This window comes from Equus przewalskii, chromosome 3, assembly GCF_037783145.1.
Source record: "Equus przewalskii isolate Varuska chromosome 3, EquPr2, whole genome shotgun sequence".
NCBI classification, from domain to species: Eukaryota; Metazoa; Chordata; class Mammalia; order Perissodactyla; family Equidae; genus Equus; species Equus przewalskii.
Genome location: NC_091833.1, coordinates 64,125,018 through 64,145,130, shown reverse-complemented (window position 1 = coordinate 64,145,130; position 20,113 = coordinate 64,125,018). Strand labels below are relative to the sequence as shown.

General features: G+C 41.8%; 1 protein-coding gene across 28 annotated transcripts in view; it reads left to right on the top strand.

Annotated features, from left to right (window-relative positions):
• Window positions 1-361: 361 nt before the first annotated feature.
• The window catches only part of RUFY3 (RUN and FYVE domain containing 3), a 79,932-nt gene continuing 60,180 nt past the window's right edge, over window positions 362-20,113 (top strand). For 10 of the 28 annotated variants that reach the window (XR_011538694.1, XR_011538695.1, XM_070614707.1 and 7 more), the window contains exons 1-2: window positions 801-1,271; window positions 4,753-4,773. Coding sequence is in view for 23 of the 28 variants with exons in the window: in XM_070614707.1 (XP_070470808.1) it covers window positions 950-1,271; window positions 4,753-4,773 (343 nt within the window). In the remaining 5 variants the exon portion in view is untranslated. Of the gene's footprint in view, window positions 540-678; window positions 1,272-4,752; window positions 4,774-13,587; window positions 14,477-20,113 lie in introns of those variants that run through there. The other 18 variants (XM_070614709.1, XM_070614708.1, XM_070614706.1 and 15 more) reach the window with 10 other exon arrangements.

Sequence of the window (20,113 nt, the reverse complement as noted above, 5' to 3'; positions counted from 1 at the left end):
ATCATTGATTCAAATATTCAAAATAAAGCAACAGGGGCCAATTACTAGCGAGACACAGGCAGTATGAAAGTGAAAACTGTGGACCTGTAATAGACGCTTGTCGTATAAATTCTAAGCTGTTTGGCTTAAAACGCACTCATGCACACCCGGAACACCAGAAAACCAGGGAGTTAAAGTCAAAGCAAATACACGATTTCTATACAGCGCATACGACAGGGAACAAAAGAGGTGGTGGAAGGAAGACACCCACCTCTGGTTTCTCACATAAAAAGCTCATGAATCAAAACCGGGAATCAACGGTTAAAGTTCTAGTGTGTGAAAGGCAAATGGTACAGTATAATACCCTGGGGGGAGGGAGGTTCCTTTTTAAAATTAGCTTTTGCCTCTTCTTCAACCCAGATCTTTGTGCCTCCGTGCTATCGATGAAGTTAGGCGGTTACACACAAAAACGCCACTCGGTGTTCCGCCGGGTCTCCCACCTTCCAAGCACCGGCGGTGGCAAACCCAGCTGAGCGCTTAAGAGGGCCGCGCCGGGGCGGGTAAGGACGGAGCCCGGCGCCGTCTCCGGCCCAGGGGCGGGAGGGAGCGCGGCGCCGCCGGAGGGAAGCGGAAGGTGGGAAGCGGGAAGCGGGAAGCGAGAAGCGGAGCACGCCGCCCCCTAGGGGAGCCGCGCCGCAGGCTGGGGGCCGGGCCGGGCCGGCAGCGGCAGCGGAGAGGAGGCGGCCGGCCGCGAGCCGCGCCGTCGGGCGGGGCCGTCCCTCCGGCTGGCTCGGACTCGGCGGGGCGGGCTGTAGGCGAGCGGCGAGCCCGACGCCGGCCCGCGGCCAAGGAGAAAGGTGGCGGCGGCGGCGGCGCGGACGGGACGGGGCGGCGGCTCCCCGCCGTGACCCTCGGCTCCCCGCCCAGGCCCGGGCGCGAGTGGGAGGCGGCGGCGAAGCAAGGAGCGAGCATGGCTGAGACCTCGCCGCCGCCCGCCGCCGGCGCGGAAAGTTGCAGCGGGGAACCGGCGAGGGGCGCGGAGCGGCGGCCGGAGGAGCGAGAGGGCGAGGCGGGGCCGCCGCTGGCCTCCCCGGCCGGGCAGCCGGAGCCCGACTCGCCGGTAGCCGCCCCCTTCTTCCTGCTCTACCCGAGCGATGGAGGCGCCGGCTTCTCCGCGCGCCCGCCGCCGCAGCAGCAGCGCGCCTGGAGGACCCCGCCGTCGCCAGGCTCCCCGTTGCCCTTCCTGCTGCTGAGCTACCCGGGCGGAGGCGGCGGCGGCGGCGGCAAGCACCGTGAGTGGCAGAGGGGAAGGGGGAGCGCCACCTGGAAGGGGGGCCTCGGCCGGGAAGGGCTGGCCCGCTCCTACGGAGCTCCGCCTCCCGCCGGGGCCCCGGAGCGGGGCGCGGGCCAGCGGGGAGGCAGGGGCGCTGGGGCGGCTCTCGGCAAGCCCTGGCCGGGGGCAGAGCGGGGTGTTTGGGGGCCGGGCGCCCACTAGTTACCTCCGAGTCTCCCCAGGCCGCGGGCTCCCGCCGGCCTCCCCTCCCCGGCCGGGCCGGGCGCTGGTCCTCGCCAGCCTCCCACGTGCTCGCCGGGTCCCAGCCCCGGGGCCCCGGCAGGGAGCCTTCCCGGGAGAAGTCGAGGAGGGGGCGGCGCCCGGGGACCCAGCAGCCCCGCTGGTCCGCCTTCTGCGGGCTCCGCGCGCCTCGGCGGCCGAGTAGGTGTGGCTGCTGCGCCGCCGCCGCCGGGGCGGCCTCAGTGGTACCACTAAATGTTTTACGAGCGTTCACGCCACACCCGTAAATATCACGGATCAGTCCCCCGGGAATGGGAAGAGAAACCGGGAACGCTGCGGGAGATGACGAGAAGGGAATGTGTGGTTCTGGAAGGCCACTTCCCAGGGTTATATCCTTGGGCAGAAAGAGGCCTCCACCTTTTAAAACCGCTATCAAGAGAGCTCTCTGAATGCGGCAGATCCCGCTTGATGTGGAGTCCGTCAACAAATGTTTATTGCTGTTTGTAATGAGTGGGGCCCTCGAGTAGGCAATGTTTTAAAAGACTCTTGGAGGAGTGTTAATGCTGGTTTAAAAAAGACAAAATCTTGTAGTATGAAAATGTGACTGAAGATACAAGGCATGATATAAATGTATAAATGCCAAATACTTTGCTGTCTGAGTTCTGAAAAGGGAGAGAAACTTGCCTAGGATGATGAGGGACTCTCTCTCAGAGAGCCAGCTAGGGATTTTTCTTTTTAAGCACCAAAGCAAACCTTTTAACTGCTCTGCACTGCCAAGAAATCCTGACTTTGCCTTTTCTGCCTCCTGATCCATCCCCTAAGAAAAGAGTAACAGAAGTTGAATATCTCCTGTGTGCATGTGCTGTGATTTTCCTAGTTAAGCCTCACATCGCTTTTTCAGACGAGGAAGCAGAGGATCAGTATGATTAAGTGATTTATTCTAAGTAACAACATAAGAGAAGGAATGAAGTTGACCCAGATTCCAAGCCTGCCAGGCCCATGCTGTTTAAGCGAATACCAGACATCCAAACTGTGGTGGGATGGTTCCTCCTAGGTTAGGGTCCATTGGATTCAGCTGGAGGAAGTCCAGGGTCACCTTTTGTTTATTACTTACCTACAAAGAGGGCCAACACTAACCACTGACTGAGAGTCTTAGTAAAATCTTAGTTTGTGTGTTGGAATGATCTGCACTAATCTCCAGATAGGAGTGTCTAATCGTGGCAGAAATGAGTCCTTTATAAGCAGAGGAGATAAAGATAATATTCTCAACACTGCTTTTCATTTTCTAAGAAATCTGCTTTCTACTTTGTTCTTTAAGCACAGCCTCTTGTTTTCTCTTTAAAATTTTTTATTTCTGTGTAATCTGCTTATTAACCATATCACCTTCACTCCTGTCAATTCTTTGTAACTCCGTGTAACAGTTGTGGTACAACGTTGACATAGAAGAATTTTTCAAGTGTTGTCCAGTATCAGTTGTGGGGATTATCTGGATTTCTGTTAATTTTATTTGATTCCTCTCTCTTATTAAGGGTTGATTTTATTTTTTTTAAGTATTGTTAGAAAATTGGAGCCTAAGCCTGATGAAGATGAGGAATAGAAGACTTAAACATAAGTTTCTAAGGTGCTCTCGTAGTTTCTACAGTAGTAGCAGATGTCTGGCACAGTTTGTTAACACAAAGTGCTAACAGTTCCTCATGGTCTTTATTTCTGACATAGCTTATTGGTGTGTAAGTGCTCAGAAGAATTACTGGGAAAATACACATGTCCCACTTCTACTGGTTTTTTTTGAGGAAGGTTAGTGCTGAGCTAATATCTGCTGCCAATCCTCCTCTCTTTGCTGAGGAAGAGTGGCCCTGAGCTAACATCCACGCCCATCTTCCTCTACTTTATATGTGGGACGCCTACCACAGCATGGCTTGCCAAGCGGTGCCATGTCCGCACCTGGGATCCCGACTGTGGAACCCGAGGCTGCTGAAGCAGAAGGTGCGCACTTAACTGCTGTGCCACCGGGCCGGCCCCCCACTTCTTCTGTTTTTAAAGGTAGTCACTGAAAACATTTCATATTAGTAAAAGATCACCGATATTGTATTTTATTCAAATATAAAATTGACGTGGTAGTTCTTGTTTTGGACTGTGAGTTTTTATTTTTACCCTTTATTTTTTTGTGTGCTTTAGAACCATGCATACTTGGAAAAAGAAATACTCTGAATATTAATAAAAATAATTCCCTGCGGCCCTGCAGAGTCAGTGCAATATTGCTTTCTAGGATGTACCTGGATAGCAGAACTCCAGATCTTCTGACTGTTCATTTGAACAATCTGAGACCAAACAGTTTTAAAAAGACTTCTCATTTCAACTACCAGGACACCTCCGTGGACATGGACTCAACCTCAGCACCCAATGATTATTTGCCTTCTCAGCACCTAATTTTCAACTCTCGCTAATATATTTGCCAAAAGTGCATGAGATATAATAACTTTTAGATACTGTATATTAAGGCAGTATTATCTTTTTTATTTTAGAAATCTTGATGTACTCAGAATTTGTAAAGTTAACCTTTAAATTTGAGTTCAGAAGCTTTGTTTTGTTTTATTTTTTTTTGGTGAGGAAGATTGGCCCTGAGCTAACATCTGTTGCCAATCTTCCTCTTTTTGCTTGATTGGAAGATTGGCCTTGAGCTAACATCTGTGCCAGTCTTCCTCCACTTTGTGTGTGGGTCCCCACCATAGCCTAGCTTGATGAGTGGTGTATAGGTCGGCATCTGGCATCCAAACCTGCAGACCCCAGGCCGCCAAAGCGGAGCGTGCAAACTTAACCACTACACCACCAGTTGGCCCCTAGAAGCTTTGTTCTAAATAACACTGATGAAGATCAGCAAAAATGTGTGCAGAGGAGGTAGCCTAACTTTTCAAGGTTCTGATGTGTACTGTTTCAGTGTAAAATCCTACAGGATATAATGTCCATGAAGTATTCAGCGTGTTTAAATGCAGTGCAAAAGAAGCCTTCTGATGTAACTTGTTGGGTTATGTCCCTTTCTGAGTCTTTGAGTGCTGGTAATCTGCTAAGTTTTTATGCTTCTAGCTTTTGAATCTCATAAAAGTTTCTACCATGCCTTTTTTCGTGGATTTATAAAATTACAAGTAACTCATAGATCTAGTCTCATTGTTTAGATATTTCATAATACAAAAGTACATTGAGTACAAAGTGAATTTTCCTCTTTGTTCCCCCCGCCCCCAATCACCACCACCGTTTATTATCAGAGGATACTGCTTTTAAGTTCGGTGAGTTTTTTTCCAGAACTTTTGCATGCATTCACAGACATGTGTGTGTCCATATTGCATGGGGCCTTTTCTGCCTGGGTGTATGACCTTCTGCACCAGTTTCTCATCAACTGTATGAGAAGGAGCTACTTGCATGTCACGGTGCAATACTTTTAATGCCTTCTCTTTCCGTCCTAACTTAGAAGTTGTCTTGTGGATGGACAGGATGGACAAGAGAGGCTTCTCCTTGGTGTTGGTGAACAGAGGCACTCCTGCCATCTGCACAGTTACCAGCTTCTATTGGCAGTTGTTATTTTCTTCTTCCAACTCCCAGAGCTACAGCAAACATTTATGTTTAAGGCAATGCCTTGCAAATAGCCCACATCTCTGCCCTTGTCTTTTCTCTCCCAATTACAGCAGTGCACAAAAAAATTGTCCCACTCACAAAGCAGCAGCTTTCTTTCTCTATTTGTGTGTGCTGTTTTGAGATGGGAGGAGGGTTAGGTGAGGAATAGAAAGAAGAAAAAAAAACCTTGGGAAGGACTGGCAGCGTTACTATGACAACCTGCTTCAAAGTTGAGTGTACCTCAGTGAGTGCCTTGGCTGAGCCCTGGAAAGTGCAGAGAATGTGGCTTCTAGAAGCATTCAACTATTTCTCACAAATCTACTTTAAAAATCCATGAATGTGGAGAAGGAGCTTTTTTATTTAAATATAAACCTGGGAATGAATGTTTAAGGGGAGAAAATCAATTTTGTTCACGGTTTCATGGGCACACACACAATATAAGGATATGTATATGTTATATATATAGTATGCATAGATATTATTTATATGTGTATGTGTATATGTATATATTCATTGATTTTAGTTTATCCATGGACATTTCTATTGCATCTCTCTCTCTTTTTCTCTTTCTTCTTTTTTCATTGTTTAATAGTACTCTAGAAAACATTATACCTGGTCAGCTGAATACACATTAATCAGTTCACCTACTGTATGCTTTTTAAATTTTGAAAGGACAAAAGTACTTTATTCTCTTTTGTAAATATAGAGGTATCTGCCCAAAGCTGGGAGATATGGGGGGAAGGGTCAAACCAACAGAACCCAAAGGTTTTGAGCATTCACCTTAATACTAGTAGTTTTTAGAACTGCAGATTGATTTGTGACTCTCTTACAGATAGCTCTTTGGTATAATTAACGTAGGGCAGCGTCTGCATTTACAATACTGTGATTCACAAATCTGTTAGCCTCCAGCTCTTTTCCAACTATGTCAAGAATGCGAAGATTGACTTCTTATCCATTAAATGCTGTTTTGTCAAATGGCAGTTATAAACGCTTATAAAGAAAGAAAAAACCTTAAGGAATGTAGCATCTTCTCACACTGTGTAATTGTAGATTAGTGACTGCTAGAACTGGAGGTTAGCCCTGAAGAGTTTGGACACTCCGACTTACGATGGTTTGACTTAGGATCTTTTGACTTTACGATGGTGGAAAGTCGTGTGTATTCAGTAGACGCCTTGTATTTTGAATTTTGATCTTTTCTTTGGCTAGCCATGTGCAGTACAATAGTCTCGTGATGCTGGGCAGTGGCAGCGGGCTGCAGCAGCTAGTCAGCCATGGGATCACGAGGGTGAACAACCGACACACTCATAACCATGCTGTACCTACACAGCCATTCTGTTCACATTCACTACAGTGTTCAATAAATTACATGAGATAGCACTTTATTTTCAAATAGGCTTTGTGTTAGATGATTTTGCCCAACTCTAGGCTAATGTAATGTTCTCAGCTCGTTTAAGTTGGGCTAGGTTAAGCCATGGGGTTTCGTCAGTTCAGTGTATTAAATGCATTTTGGATTTAATGATATTTTCAACTTATGATGGTGTTACAGGGATGTAACCCCATTGTAAGTCAAGGAAGCTCTGTATCTAAGTGCAGGTGGGGCCTTTCCACGCACAGCTGCAATGACTTGGGACATCCTGCGCTGCAGAGGGACCCGAGCTGGGTCATGCCCCCATTTCCTGCCTCAAAACTGAACAACCCATCTGCTGCTTCCCTTCCTGATTCGGCTTTTGTCAGCACTGCTGCCTAAACTCTCACAGTTTGTCTTCCCAGCCAATCTCTCCCCTTCTCTTCTGCCTCCTTTCTTTTGTCTTTCCCTGTTCTAATGGCCTGGCATTGTCAAAAAGTCAGAGCATGCTTCTGATTGACAGAGGAATAATTTCAGAATATTAGATGTAGTCTTTGGGTCTGACTTTGTTTTGACTGCTCCCCTGTTAATAACCATAGGTTCATTCTTTATAGACCAGAGTTTTTTCTTTTTTTGTTTCTGATCTTCCCTTCATTTTGGATAGTAGAGGCCCCTAAAAGACTTCATTAGATAACAAACGTTTTACTGTAGTTCTGTAACCCAAACAATTACAAATACAGACTGAGTAGAAAGATAATAATAGTGCTTAGTGGCTATCATTAATAGACTATTTTTATGTGCCAGGCAGAGAGCTAAAAACTTCGCATGTAACTATGTTTGAGTAATTATGAAAAGTTCATAGTCTTCCTAAAACCTCAGGAGTAAAGGGCTGCTGGCCAACGTGGTATTCCTCTTCACAGAGCCCGTCTTAGTGATTGTCTGGGTCTAGACTTGCTCCATACCAAATGGACATGGCACTTAGCATGTGTCAGAGGAGGTGGCATGGAGGGTGAGGGGGAGGCGGGAAAGTTTGAAATTTCCTAACCCTTAGGAAAGGAGAAATTGGCACGCTGTGACAGCAGGAGGCACATAGAAAGCAGAAGTTGTTTTAGCTTGTTGCCTTTCAGAATGTGGTTCCTCTATCTTGAAAATCTGTTTAGGGGCTCTCCACAGATATTCATCTGCTTCTGCTGCCCGTTTTTGTGAACTTAGGAAATCTGGTCACCTGATGCGAATGGTTGGTAAACTTCTGACCCATCTCTCTTCCTCCTTCCTCAAGGCCTGAGGGCTGCCCCAGCACACGCTTTGCTCAGATCTCCTTTTTACTTTCCCCTGCCTCAGTTCCATGAACATTCATCCTTAATGACTTTTATTTCATGTGATGACAGGGTTTTTGTTTTTTGGTGTTGGTTTTTTTCCAGAACTCTCAAAGGCAGATGAACTTATTTTAATGATGATAATGGCTGACATTTACTGACTGCCTAATTCATGCCAAGTGCAATGCTAAGCATTTTGCTTACATTGTTTCATTTAACTGTGAAGGAGTTAATATTATTATTCCCATTCTCTCAGTGAAGAAACAGGCAGAGAAACAAGTAATTTGCTGAAGTTACTCATCTTCTTAGTAGTGGATCTAGGACTCACTGTGGGCATTTCTGACCCCAGAGCCCACATGCTCTCTCAGCCTTGTTCACTGCCTCTGTAACTGGAATCACATCCTAAATTGGAGCCTCCTTTTCAGGCAGCAGCACCCCTTTAGTTCCTTGTTTTATTCCGTAAAGCCCTATTTGCTAAAAATGAATCAATGAATGTGAAATTCACAAGTCACCAATTTGATAGAGAAAATAGTTATGTGTGCAAGCAAAACTGAATAGGCATCTGTGTAACAAGGACTTAGGAATGTCTTAAACACCTGTAATTGTCTGTTTCTTGTCTATTGCCTTGTTCTTTCTTCCTATCCCCAGTGACTAGCACATAGTAGGTGCCCTATATATGTTAAAGGAATCAGTCTATGTACAAATGAATAAAGCCTGTGTTAAAATGACCTGTTTGTTGGGGTATAAATATAGCTTGATTTTATAGAACTTGGGAGTTTTCAAGGTTGAAGTGAAACAGGAGAGTGGAGACACACTGTTGTAAGAATATAGAGTACTTTAGAGTTACATATGCCAACAAGTGTCTGTTGAAAGTCAGGTATGTGGTAGGTACTATTTAAGCAGATGTACAATGGCTCCCAAAGCAGGCAAAGTTCTTCTCATGGAGCTGATGATCTTTGTGAAGCTGGTTATTTAGTTTCATCTTATAGCTGAGTAAATTGAGACAAGAGGAAGAGAAGTTTCCCAGGATCGTCTGCTTGGTGGTTGATAGCTTTACATCTGTAAATCATTGCCTGCTGCCACAGAGCCATGAAATCAGTTTTAGTTATTAAGATAGGAATTATTTCTAGTCTTATGCTGGTTAATTTTAACAAGTAGAGAGATTATGCATTGTAATACTCCTGCTGGTGTTTGTTTCTAACAAAATAATGGTAACTTGGCTTCTCAGGTATCATCATTTTATAGTACTTATTATCATCCTTGGTTAGTATCTACAAAGTAGTACTGAGCCTGTAAAGTGTATAAACCTAAAATTGTGGAAATCTCAGCATCAGAGGTAGACGTAATAGATTTTTGCCTGAGAGAGGGAAGGAAGTGGGAGGGAGGACTGAGAATGTGAAAAAATTGTGATCATTCGATTGTATAATCTTATAATTTACCAGAAACATCTGGGCTTTCCACCAGTGTCATCATGATGATGATAATTCATCAAGGAAACCCTTTTGTGCCAAAAGCAACTAGTGAAATGGGGGCTTTGGGGAAGATGAGACTTGTCTTCTTAAATTGTAAAACCGCCATCCAGGAAGACTTGGGAAACAGAATTTGTGAGCTTTACAAACTGATTTAGTTGCACAAGTTGACAAATTTTAAGATGCACCATTATGTGCAGAACAGAAACTAGGTAATAGGAGGAGACAACTAACTATAAAAGAAATAAGTGAAATGGTCTCTTCTCCTCGAACCTGTTAAGAAGAATTGGCATATCTGCAAGAAATCTATTTCTGAAAAGTATCTGATATCAATTTACAACAAAAAAATAGAAATAACCCAAATGCTCACCAGTGTGAAAATGGATCGGAAAATTGTTTATACATACAATGGAATATAACCTTATAATATAGCAGCAAAAAGGATCAGCAACAACTACACACCACAGTGTGGATGAATCTTAGAGAGTGCAATGTTGAGTGAAAGGCTTAGAAGGTTATATACAGCATGAACCCTTTCTGTGAAGATAAAAAAAAAGGGAAGTAAATATATTGTTTGGGCATCCATATATTTGTAATAGTATTTTAAAAGTAAGGTAATGATTTACATAAAATTCAGAAGTGATTGCCTCAAAAGGCGAGGCAGGAATTGAGAAGAAAGAGCACATAAATATAAGTTGTTGGTTCATTTCTTCAGTTGGGCAATGGTTTCATGGATATTGGTTATATTTTTTAAGAATTCAAATTATACATTGAAGTTTGCTATTTAAAGAAGTTCTGAATTGAGTCATTTTAGAAAATAATTCCCCTCTTGATTTATCTTTTCACACTCCTGAATATATCAAGCACTCTTAATGAATCCAACTGAGAGGGTAAATGTGGAAGGAACTGGGTAAATGGCTTTCTCAGCTCTCTCCTCGCAGTGGTAGTACAGTAAGCAAGTGACCTTGTCCTTCACAGGGTCCGGAAGAATTTGGTTTACCCTTTGCCAGCACACAGCAGGACAGATCCAATGCTGGATTCTCAGTTTCTCAGAAAATGCCCACTAAAAAACCTGAACTAAATGGACAAGGGTGACTAAGTGGAATATGTGGTTTGTGAGGCATTAAGATGTAAAGTGTGAAAGCTGATAAAAATTTCCTCTTCTTCAGATCTTGAATTTGTTGAAATTCATGTTTAAGAAATTTCTTGAGGACCCTGCCTTTGTTACTTGTTGGTTTTTTTGTTTGTTTCTTTCTTTTTATTTTCCCTGAATAAAATTTAATCCTTAGGGCAGAGTGCTAAAGTTGCAAAGTATGGGAGAAAACATTGACTTTGGGGGCATCTAGACAGAAGCAGCTTGGCACCCAGATCTGGCACTTGCTAGTTGCATGATTTTGGACCAGTTACTTGGCTCAACTTTGCATGTGAAGAGTGGATATCAATATCTGCTTTGCAGGATTCTTGTGAGGATTTGATGTGGTATTTGTAAAGCACCCCACAGGAAATAGAAATTCAACAAATGATAGCTATCTTAAGTAATAATTTTTCCACATTCTATAATAGGGACGTCGGACATGACAAATCCCGTCTTATAATAGTAGCTGAGTAAATAGACTTTAAAAGCAATGCAACTTCTAATTTTCAAATGTGAATCTCGTTTGCTTTGACTCAGTGATAATGTGGAAAATTCAGGCTGTGTAAGTAGCTAGGACACAGTATTACTCAGATCATCATCTTGGACTTGGACTTCACATGGGCCTGTTTATTCTGGTTTAGGGCCACACACTGCACCCTAGCCCTCCTCGCAACTATCTTACAAATATGCATTGTTATTCGTCAGTGGGATCAAATGAAAAAATAGTTCAGTACAGCTTATAATTAGTGTATTTATGAGAAAAAAAATGAGAATATGAGAAAAAAGTTCAAGGTTTATGTGTCTTACTGACTTAATATTACCTTTATATTCTAAGCTAACATATTTACTTACTAAAGACTCAAATGTAAAAAGACTACTACACAATATTTAGAATTATTTTTATTAGTCTTCTACTTATAGTGCTTGTTTTCATAGTAAATCCATTGCTTATAAACAGTGAGTAACTCTTTGTGCTGAAGACTCCAGAATGTTTACCTGCAAATAGGTATAACATAGTGGGAGTACAGGTTTTCCTGCCCACCTGCAGTTTTTAGGTCCGAAATGACTGCTAACCCCTTCTCAAACTCATGGATAGGGGAAACTCGAGGATAACCTGTTCAGGCAGGTTTTTGTCTCCTTGGCAAAAGCTTTAGTTGCTTTGGGCTTCCCTCCCTGTGTCCTCTACCTGGAGAGAAGGACCTTTGGAAGGAACGTTCAGCACATTTCTCTGCATATTGACCTAGGTGTCCTTGTTGTAATCAAACCAGATCTCCTGTTCAGGGTTACTAAATGCTTCTTGGTTGGTTGGTGGAAAGATTGTTTGTCATGGTTTGTGACAGGCTGAATTCAGGCATTGGTACACCCCAGGCCATCCCAGAGCATTCACATTCATTTCTGTATTCACTGTTCTGTGTTTTAAGAATGTATCAGTGACCTAGAGTCTTCATGTCATATGTACAGATAGCCAGCACGGTTTGGCATTGTGGTTCCAGGAACTAGTCAGAGTAAATTTAATTTAAATGTTTTAATGACTGTTTTATATGTTTTGAGGTATTGCATGGCTTAAAGTGAAACCATAAACTATCCCCTTTAAGATTTAATGTATAAAATGGAAATATGTCTGGCTAAAAAGGAATCAGTGTAATTAAATGGGAATGCTTTAAATGAAGGCTTGTGTTCAGTATTTGGATATGTAAACTCTGCTTCCTTGAAAAAATGATCTTGTCTTCCTGCCGCAAGCGCAGTGCCTGGAAGGCTGCCTGGCATGTGGAGTACTCCCAGTGAATGTTGAATGAATGAATGAATGAATGAATTCTGGGTCCAGATGGAGGATAATGTTGGAAGAGATTGATTTATTTATTTTATTTTTATTTTTGAGGAAGATTAGTCCTGAGCTAACATCTGCCACCAATCCTCCCCTTTGTGCTGAGGCAGCTTGGCCCTGAGCTAACATCCGTGCCCATCTTCTCTACCTTATATGTGAGACACCTGCCACAGCATGGCTTGACAAGTGGTGTGTAGGTCCACACCTAGAATCCAAACTGGCGAACCCCTGGCCACCAAAGTGGAGCGCGTGAACTTAACTGCTGCACCACTGGGCCGGCCCATAAGAGGTTTAAATAGAAATGAATCAACCTGGAATATTTTATTTTCCTTAGTGACTTGCCAATTTTCTTCCTAATTATAAGTAAGCATATATGTAAATGCATTCTTACCTTGTACCAGTTTGCCTTCTCTTTAACAATATGAGAATGCCTGTTTACCTGCAGAATCTGGTTCCTAGCATTTCTTCTTTGTGCTCAATCTCAAGTTAGGATGAAGCATTTATGAAATTTTAATAGTATTCTGGGAGAATTTTTTTCTTTTAGTTTTCAGAAATTAGTAAATCAAGGTATCCCTCTGATAAAAGTCCCTAGAATGGAATAAATCATCTTGGGATATATTTCTTGAAGTTGTATGTTCCTCTTTAAAACCAGACCCTTCAATAGAAAAAGAACACTGTTTTCAATTATCCAAAACATTTTCAAAGAAAATATTTATCCTCCCTTATCTCCTTGTTAGTTATGTAGCTCAGAAAGCAAGTACCTAACTTTTTGTTACCAAGATATAAATGCCTCATTGGATAATATAGATATGTGTGTGAGTGTGTAGGTGAGTTGGTTGGTTGGTTGAAGAGAATGTGATAATGTGCCCTTAGGATGTTCCCGGAGGGGACAATTTTTAAAATATAACATAATTTTATCTTCTGATTAGAAACATAATACATGCTTAATGCAGAAACTTGGTAAATACAGCAACATCAAAAAGGGGTGGGAGATTGCCATTAATTGGGAAGGATTTTACTTTTTTAACTTGAAGTTTTTTCTTGCACCTCTGTCCAGTCTAAAAAGTCAGGTATTTGCACCTTGGAGAAAGAAATTATAAATGCCTGAGAATATGATATTTAAACTGAAAATCTGTTTTATTTTTTCTTAAAACTCCTTTGGCTGAATAAAGAATTTTAATAGCTAGGTATATAAGGATGAAAGATAGAGGCGATTATGTGCTTGTTAAATTAATTTAGCTGCTTCTCTTACCATCTTTGCTGTGGAGTATTATCCAGTATTAATTGTCCTCCTGTTATCCATCCCTTTTATCCCAAAGTGAGGGGAATTGATGAGGATACGTGCATTGTGTTATGTCTGATCACAGTTTGACTAGCACAGTCTGGAAGTGGGTTGTGCAGGATGAGAGGGAGCAGCCTAATTGCTCTCCCTGCATCAGCAGCATCTATAAAGCATCCTGGGAATTGCTCGCCCTACGTTCAGAGCAGCTGGTCACATGAGCCTGAATTTTCAGTTCAGTTCATTAGTCAGCCATTTTGGTCAACACCCTGCTTACTGCGCACAACCAATCCTATTAGAACTCAGCATCCCGGCTCATCTGAGCAGATCCTGGAAGTGATTTCTGCAGTTCAGGATTTTTTTAAGCTAGATTGAAAATAATTGGTTTCTTTTTCGTTCTTTTTTTTTTTCTTGTGCTATTTTTTTCTGCACAAAGAAGGAGAATTTTTCACTTATTCATGCAGAGGCCAGTTTTTTAAAGCCAGCTAAGGTGGCATCGGCTGTGCAGGATTTAGTGCCGATAGCTCAGCTGAAAAAGAAGGGGGTAGGGAAGGGAGGATAAAAGGAGAGAAGCTGGGAGAGGAGACAAGCATCATCTTATTTTGCTATGTGGTAGGAACTGTCTATGAGAAAAGATAGTATAGAATTATTTATCTTGAGCAGTTGATTCTTAGACCCTAAGATATTTTTCCTTGTGTTTTTTTTTAACCTCCCCCACCCCTTTTTTTGAGAGCTTTGTTTGGGGGTTTTTGGTGAGGGGGTTTTATTTATTTTTGTCAGGGGTGTGTGTGTGTGTGTTTGTGTGTGTGTTGTGGTCCCAGCTGAGTCATCATGTCTGCTCTGACGCCTCCGACCGATATGCCAACCCCCACCACTGACAAGATCACACAGGCTGCCATGGAGACCATCTACCTTTGCAAATTCCGAGTGTCTATGGATGGAGAATGGCTCTGCCTCCGAGAGCTGGATGACATCTCACTTACACCTGACCCAGAGCCTACCCATGAAGGTATGGTCAGACCCCATCCACTAGTGTCTCACCAGCATCCTCATTGTTTCCGCGGGCTGGGAGGGTCAGGAAGAGGTAGGAAGAACCGATACTCTAGACTGTTAACCACCCTGAAAACCTTTCGTCCTTACCCACCACTCAGCTCCCCTTCTCTACTTTACTGGGAAAAAATATTTTTTCCCTTCCCTCTGAGGCATCCTTTCAAAAGATGCTGGTGCTCGTTTAGAGTTCTTTGTCTTTAAGCCTCTAAAGAGACCATTTGAGCTCACTTAGCACATCTGACCCTAATTGATAATGTAAAGGCTATTAATTTTGATTGTATACTAAAATGTTATAGAAATTGCAGTGATTCTTAATAGAGTAAGTTAAGACAGCATGACTATAATTATAGGATTGTGTATGATATAGTTGAAACATTCAAGGGTGGTATCCCAGCATCAGAATATAATATTAAACAGGCTATGATATCTAGAAAATATTAGATCAAGCATTATCTTTTTTTAATAATATGGATTATTAAGTTCAATGAGAAAGCAGTTTTACGTTTAGTGCTTATTTAGTGAATATGCACTCTTAACAAAGTATAATGCCTTGAAAAGGTGAATAAGGTAATCCCTACCCATGGAATCTATTGGCCATTGCTTTTTATGATATTTCTGGTAACTATGACAACCCATTTGTAATTTCCACTATCACTACCTTTGAGACCTTTGTGGTCTCTTGACTTGTGACTTTCTCCCAGAACCTTTTCTGAATTGTGAGAGGTTTTCAGCTTCTACCCTTAATTCTCTTAACTCGATACCATAAGGAAGAGAATTAATTTGAATTATAGCTGCAAGTTGTTTTGTTTTTTATGTAGTGGCCTCTTAGCTAGTGTTTATTCTCTACCCTTAAAATAATGAAGACAGAAATGCTGACATGAGGAGAAATTCTTTATAAATATCTGCCTGCTGTTTAGGCATAGCTATAGGACAGAGGGCCTAAGGAGAATTGCACAGAGCAGATCCTGTTAGGAAAAGTGATTCCTTGCCCTTGACCTTGCATTGCAATCTTACTATGACTCAGTCTTCACCCTTTGTGTCTGAAAAGGATTTTATTTTCCTTTGTAGACTTAGCCTTGAGAAAGTTTTAGAGAAGGTTAACATCACAGAACACAAAGAAGTCGTTTGGGGTGTGTCTTTTAGGGCAATGTTTAAGGAGTTTTTAAGACCCTTTGCATCTTTTCACAATTGGTTTGTCACTTGGACAGCTTCCTTTGGCTCTTTCATAATGTGCACAAGGGTTAGGCATCAGCTGGAATTTCATACAATGCCAGTTCTGTTAAAACAGCCTCCAAAGCTTTAAGAATCTTTAAGGAAGAAAAATACACTTTTAGAAGGCTGCCAAGAAGTCTTTTAGCAAATGCCTCAATTGGCATATTTTGTTTTAAAAAACATTCCCATCCATTTTGAAAGTCATGCAATATAAAATATTCCCTTAATTATAAAATCCAGTGTATCAGTGTCTCAAAAATAACAATTTTGGTACTTTGAATATATATTTGTTTTTTGAGTTAAGATTCCTAAGAGTGAGCAAAAGTGAGCTGTTTGCTTCGTGTAGGCATTTGTAGCAGTGCTGTTTGAATTCTTCCTGGAGAAATCTGTGATGGAAAATGTATGAGGGCTGCAACCTAACCTATAAGTGGCACATCCTTTGCTTAAGGAAAATAGACAAATAGGGCGTTCCCAGCACCTTAGAATCAGCTATATAGAATGTGGAGGAAAATAGAGAAACACTGACAATGAATTTTGGAATTTTGCGTTAAATTGGGCAAAAGAAGCTATAATTTCAAATCATTAGAAATGGAAATAATAAAAGAAAGTGCAGGCCCAGGCTAGCATCTGTAGGTGTAGCAATCTAGGAAACCAGGTGGTGCTTTATGGAGCTTTTATTGCCTTGCTCCACTGGCTAGCTCTGGTCATCTGAACAGTCATTTGGACCCAAGAAATGTCTGCTTTAATATCAATACCAGTGACAATTGTTAGGTTTAATTTAGCTATCAGCATTTAAGTGGTAATTGCCAGGCCAGTGACAATGTGAATCTCACATTCTAGACAGAATGGAGCACCAGGTGCCTGGACACTCAGGAGTATTTACAGAATACTTCCTGGCGGATTCATAGAGGGAAAGACATCTGACCACACAAATCCTGCAGTGGGGGCCCCTGATTCCCACAAGGGAAAATAGACCAAAAGCATTACATACCCTCTTAAGACGATAATCTAGACTGTGTGTGCAGCCCACAGTATAGGCCTGGACTTAGGGTTTCTGCCTAGCTTAACCTTTAAATACATAGGAATAAAAACATTCTCTTCATTATGTCAATGCTTATTGGTGGTCAAGGAGGTGATCTCTCTCTCTCTCTTTTTTTTTTTTTTGTGGGGGGGAGATTAGTCCTGAGCTAACATTTGCTGCCAATCCTCCTCTTTTTGCTGAGGAAGATTGGCCATGAGCTAACATCTGTGCCCATCCTCCTCTGCTTTATCTGTGGGATGCCTGCCACAGCATGGCTTGAGGAGCAGTGTGTAGGTCCACATCCAGGATCCAAACCAGCAAACCCCAAGCCTCCGAAGCAGAACGTGTGAACTTAACAACTGCACCACTGGGCTGGCCCCTCTCTCTCATTTTTTAAATACACTTTTTTTAAAAACAAGGAGAAATCTACAAATCTTTTTACGTAGATTTCCCCTAAAGACAAGAGCCTAGCTGGGATTGATTCCCCAGAAGAGAAGATTCAGGAAAGGCTTCATCCACCAAGTGAGACTTAGCTGGACCTTGTGCTGGACTAGGTGATCCCCAGGCAGACATGGGGCGGTACATTTCAAACACTATGTGTAAGGTGGCTGAGCTGGGAACAAGAGGTAGTTAGGAGTGGGACCTACCTCATAGTAGGTTGGGAAGATTAAATGAGATAATTAATGTAAAGCACTCTATAGATGTTAGTTATTTGTGTAATAGTTATTCATGGAGCAATAGTTTGAGCCACAACAGTTTAAGCCACATTCTTAAATATATTACGATTTTAATGTATGTGTCTGTTTTTATATCTAACCTTCTGGAGCAGCCTAAACTAGTTTTTTACCAGACAGGTTAAAGGTGAACGTTAGTAGCTTAAATTCATGTTTTAGCATTGTCCTTTCTTGGACCTCTATAAACAAGAAAATAATTGATTAAAAATAAAACTGAGTTGTCAAGAAATGCTTGTTTTCCTATTAACCTTTTAAAGATGGGGAATCTCACACTGAGAGGTGGTGCACAGATGATCAGTTTAATACAATAAAATACACCATTTGGTTACAAAAACAGCTATAAGCTTTGAAATTATATTTTTAACTTAGAAAACTTCTCAAATAGAGATAATAAGAGACAGACTATGAAGAGATGGTGTATTGGACAGACACATTGAGAAGAGAACCTTAGATTTTAGGGTTACGGTAAAGAACTGTATGTGATGGCTGACTTCATATGTGCTCTTGTTGCATAACTCCGCACTTTCCCGTGGGAGCTGCATCTTGCTTTAGTGTTCATTTAGACTATCTGGCATTTATACTGTGATGTATACAGAGAGAGCTTATATGACACATCTGCGAGTATAGTAGTGATAGGGCACTACATGCAAGGAATGCGTTTTGATCTGTCACTTGGTCAGCAATATTTCTTGGGTGCCCCTTGATGCAAAGTCCAGCTCTAGGGACTAGAAATAGACAGCCTTGCCCTAGGTGAGTTCACAGTCAAAGTAAGGAGATGAAACAAAGATGTCAGAAGATGCTGTAAATCAAGTGTGGACTACTTTGTTGCTAAGGAATAATCCAGTTTCTTAGGAACTGGGACGTGGACTTCAAAGCCAGATAGCACTAGGAGTGACCACGTTTCCCAAAGGACAGTATGGGTGCAGATTTGAGATCGGAGAATATTCAGTCATGAATACTGTACCTATGTGGTATAATGAGCAAGGAAAGTTCCCTGAAGATGAAATGCAGAGTGTTATTCAGTGACTGTGGGAAGTGTCTTGTGCTGAGAGAACTCCATTGACATTTACTAATGTACTTTTACTCATTAATATCACTGCCCGATAGTATAACCCCATCCTGCCTTGGAACTGCATATGGTCGTGAAAAAAATGCATGTCCCAGTGGGCATTTTGGCAGGGAAAGCCCAATGGCTGTTTACTGAAAGACTTCAGAGCATGAATTCCCTGCAGTGTGGTGCAGGGCTTCTAAACCTGGGGATCCATGATCCTAAAAATTCTATATAAAATTTTATACCTGCGCATTTTTTTCTGGGGGAAAAATTCTTAGTGTCCATTAGAACCCCCCAAAGGAAAAAGTCAACTGCTTAAAAAACATGCAGTTTTCATCATAAGATCAGACCCTGGGCCCTTCATTCAACCTACATTTAAGTATCCTACTTATAATTTATGCCCTGCACCATGCTAGGTGCTAAGGGACAGCACAGTGACCAAGCCTGGGCCTCTGGATGTTCTGAGCTTGGTGACAAGTGGGGAGTGGGGTTCTTCAAACAAGTGAAATGGCAGTCATTATGCTGCAATGGTACAGAGCCCAAAATCTCACCTTAGGGAGTTCCCGGGGCGATTTCCAGTTGAAGTATTGTTCCAGCTAAGCCCTAAAAGATGTGCAGGAGTTATCTGGGCATAAACAGGAGGCAAGTAGTGTTGCGAGGGAGCAGACGGCACTTGCGGAGACCCAAATGCCAGAAGTGAAAGATCCTCAGTATGTATTTTCAGCCCCTTTCCAAATTTCCTTTCCAATCAATTTTCACCTCTTTGGTCAGAAATATTAATAAAGCCACATGCTCTACTAGGGACAAAACGTTAGGGGTAGTGATGAAATAGATTTTTTTTCTTTTCCAGTTGTGCACAATGGTAATGTTTTAACATTAAAATCTGAAGTGTTTTAACAGTGAATAAGTTCATTGTGTGCATTTGCTTCTATACTTTAATAAAATAAATATTAAATCATATAATATATGAATCTTAATAGCCCTCTTGAATAAGATGTAATTAGAATGATTTCTCCCAATTAATAGAAAAATGAAACAACTGTTACTCTTAATATTGAATACCAGTAACACACAAATTTATGATTAGACTATTTTCACTTATGTGTGAACCATCCCTTATCTTTTTGATACTGAGCATATATTTCTTTTACTAAGAAAATTATAAGCATGTAATGCTCAAATCTTCTTAAATAAAACCACTTTGAACTGAAGTTGATGAAAAAATCAAGTCTATAATTATTTTCATAAGTGAACATGTAATGATATCAAAAGTATCACTTCGCTATACGTGTATGATCTGTCTGCATTTAATGCAATACCTGTATACACACACAGGGAGACGTGTGTGTGTGTGTGTGTGTGTGTGTGTGTGTGTATGAAGTTATATAAACCAGATTTAAGGCATCTGGCTATTGTAATTTTCTGTTATGATTAAACAAGCAAACAGTACTACAAGTGTTAGAGCATAAAAGCAGGATATATGTGCTCTGTTTCACAACAAAATCTCAATTTTGTCTTTTGTTTTCATTTTGCACAATTGCCAGAATCTAATTATGTCACATCCAGATTTCTAAACCT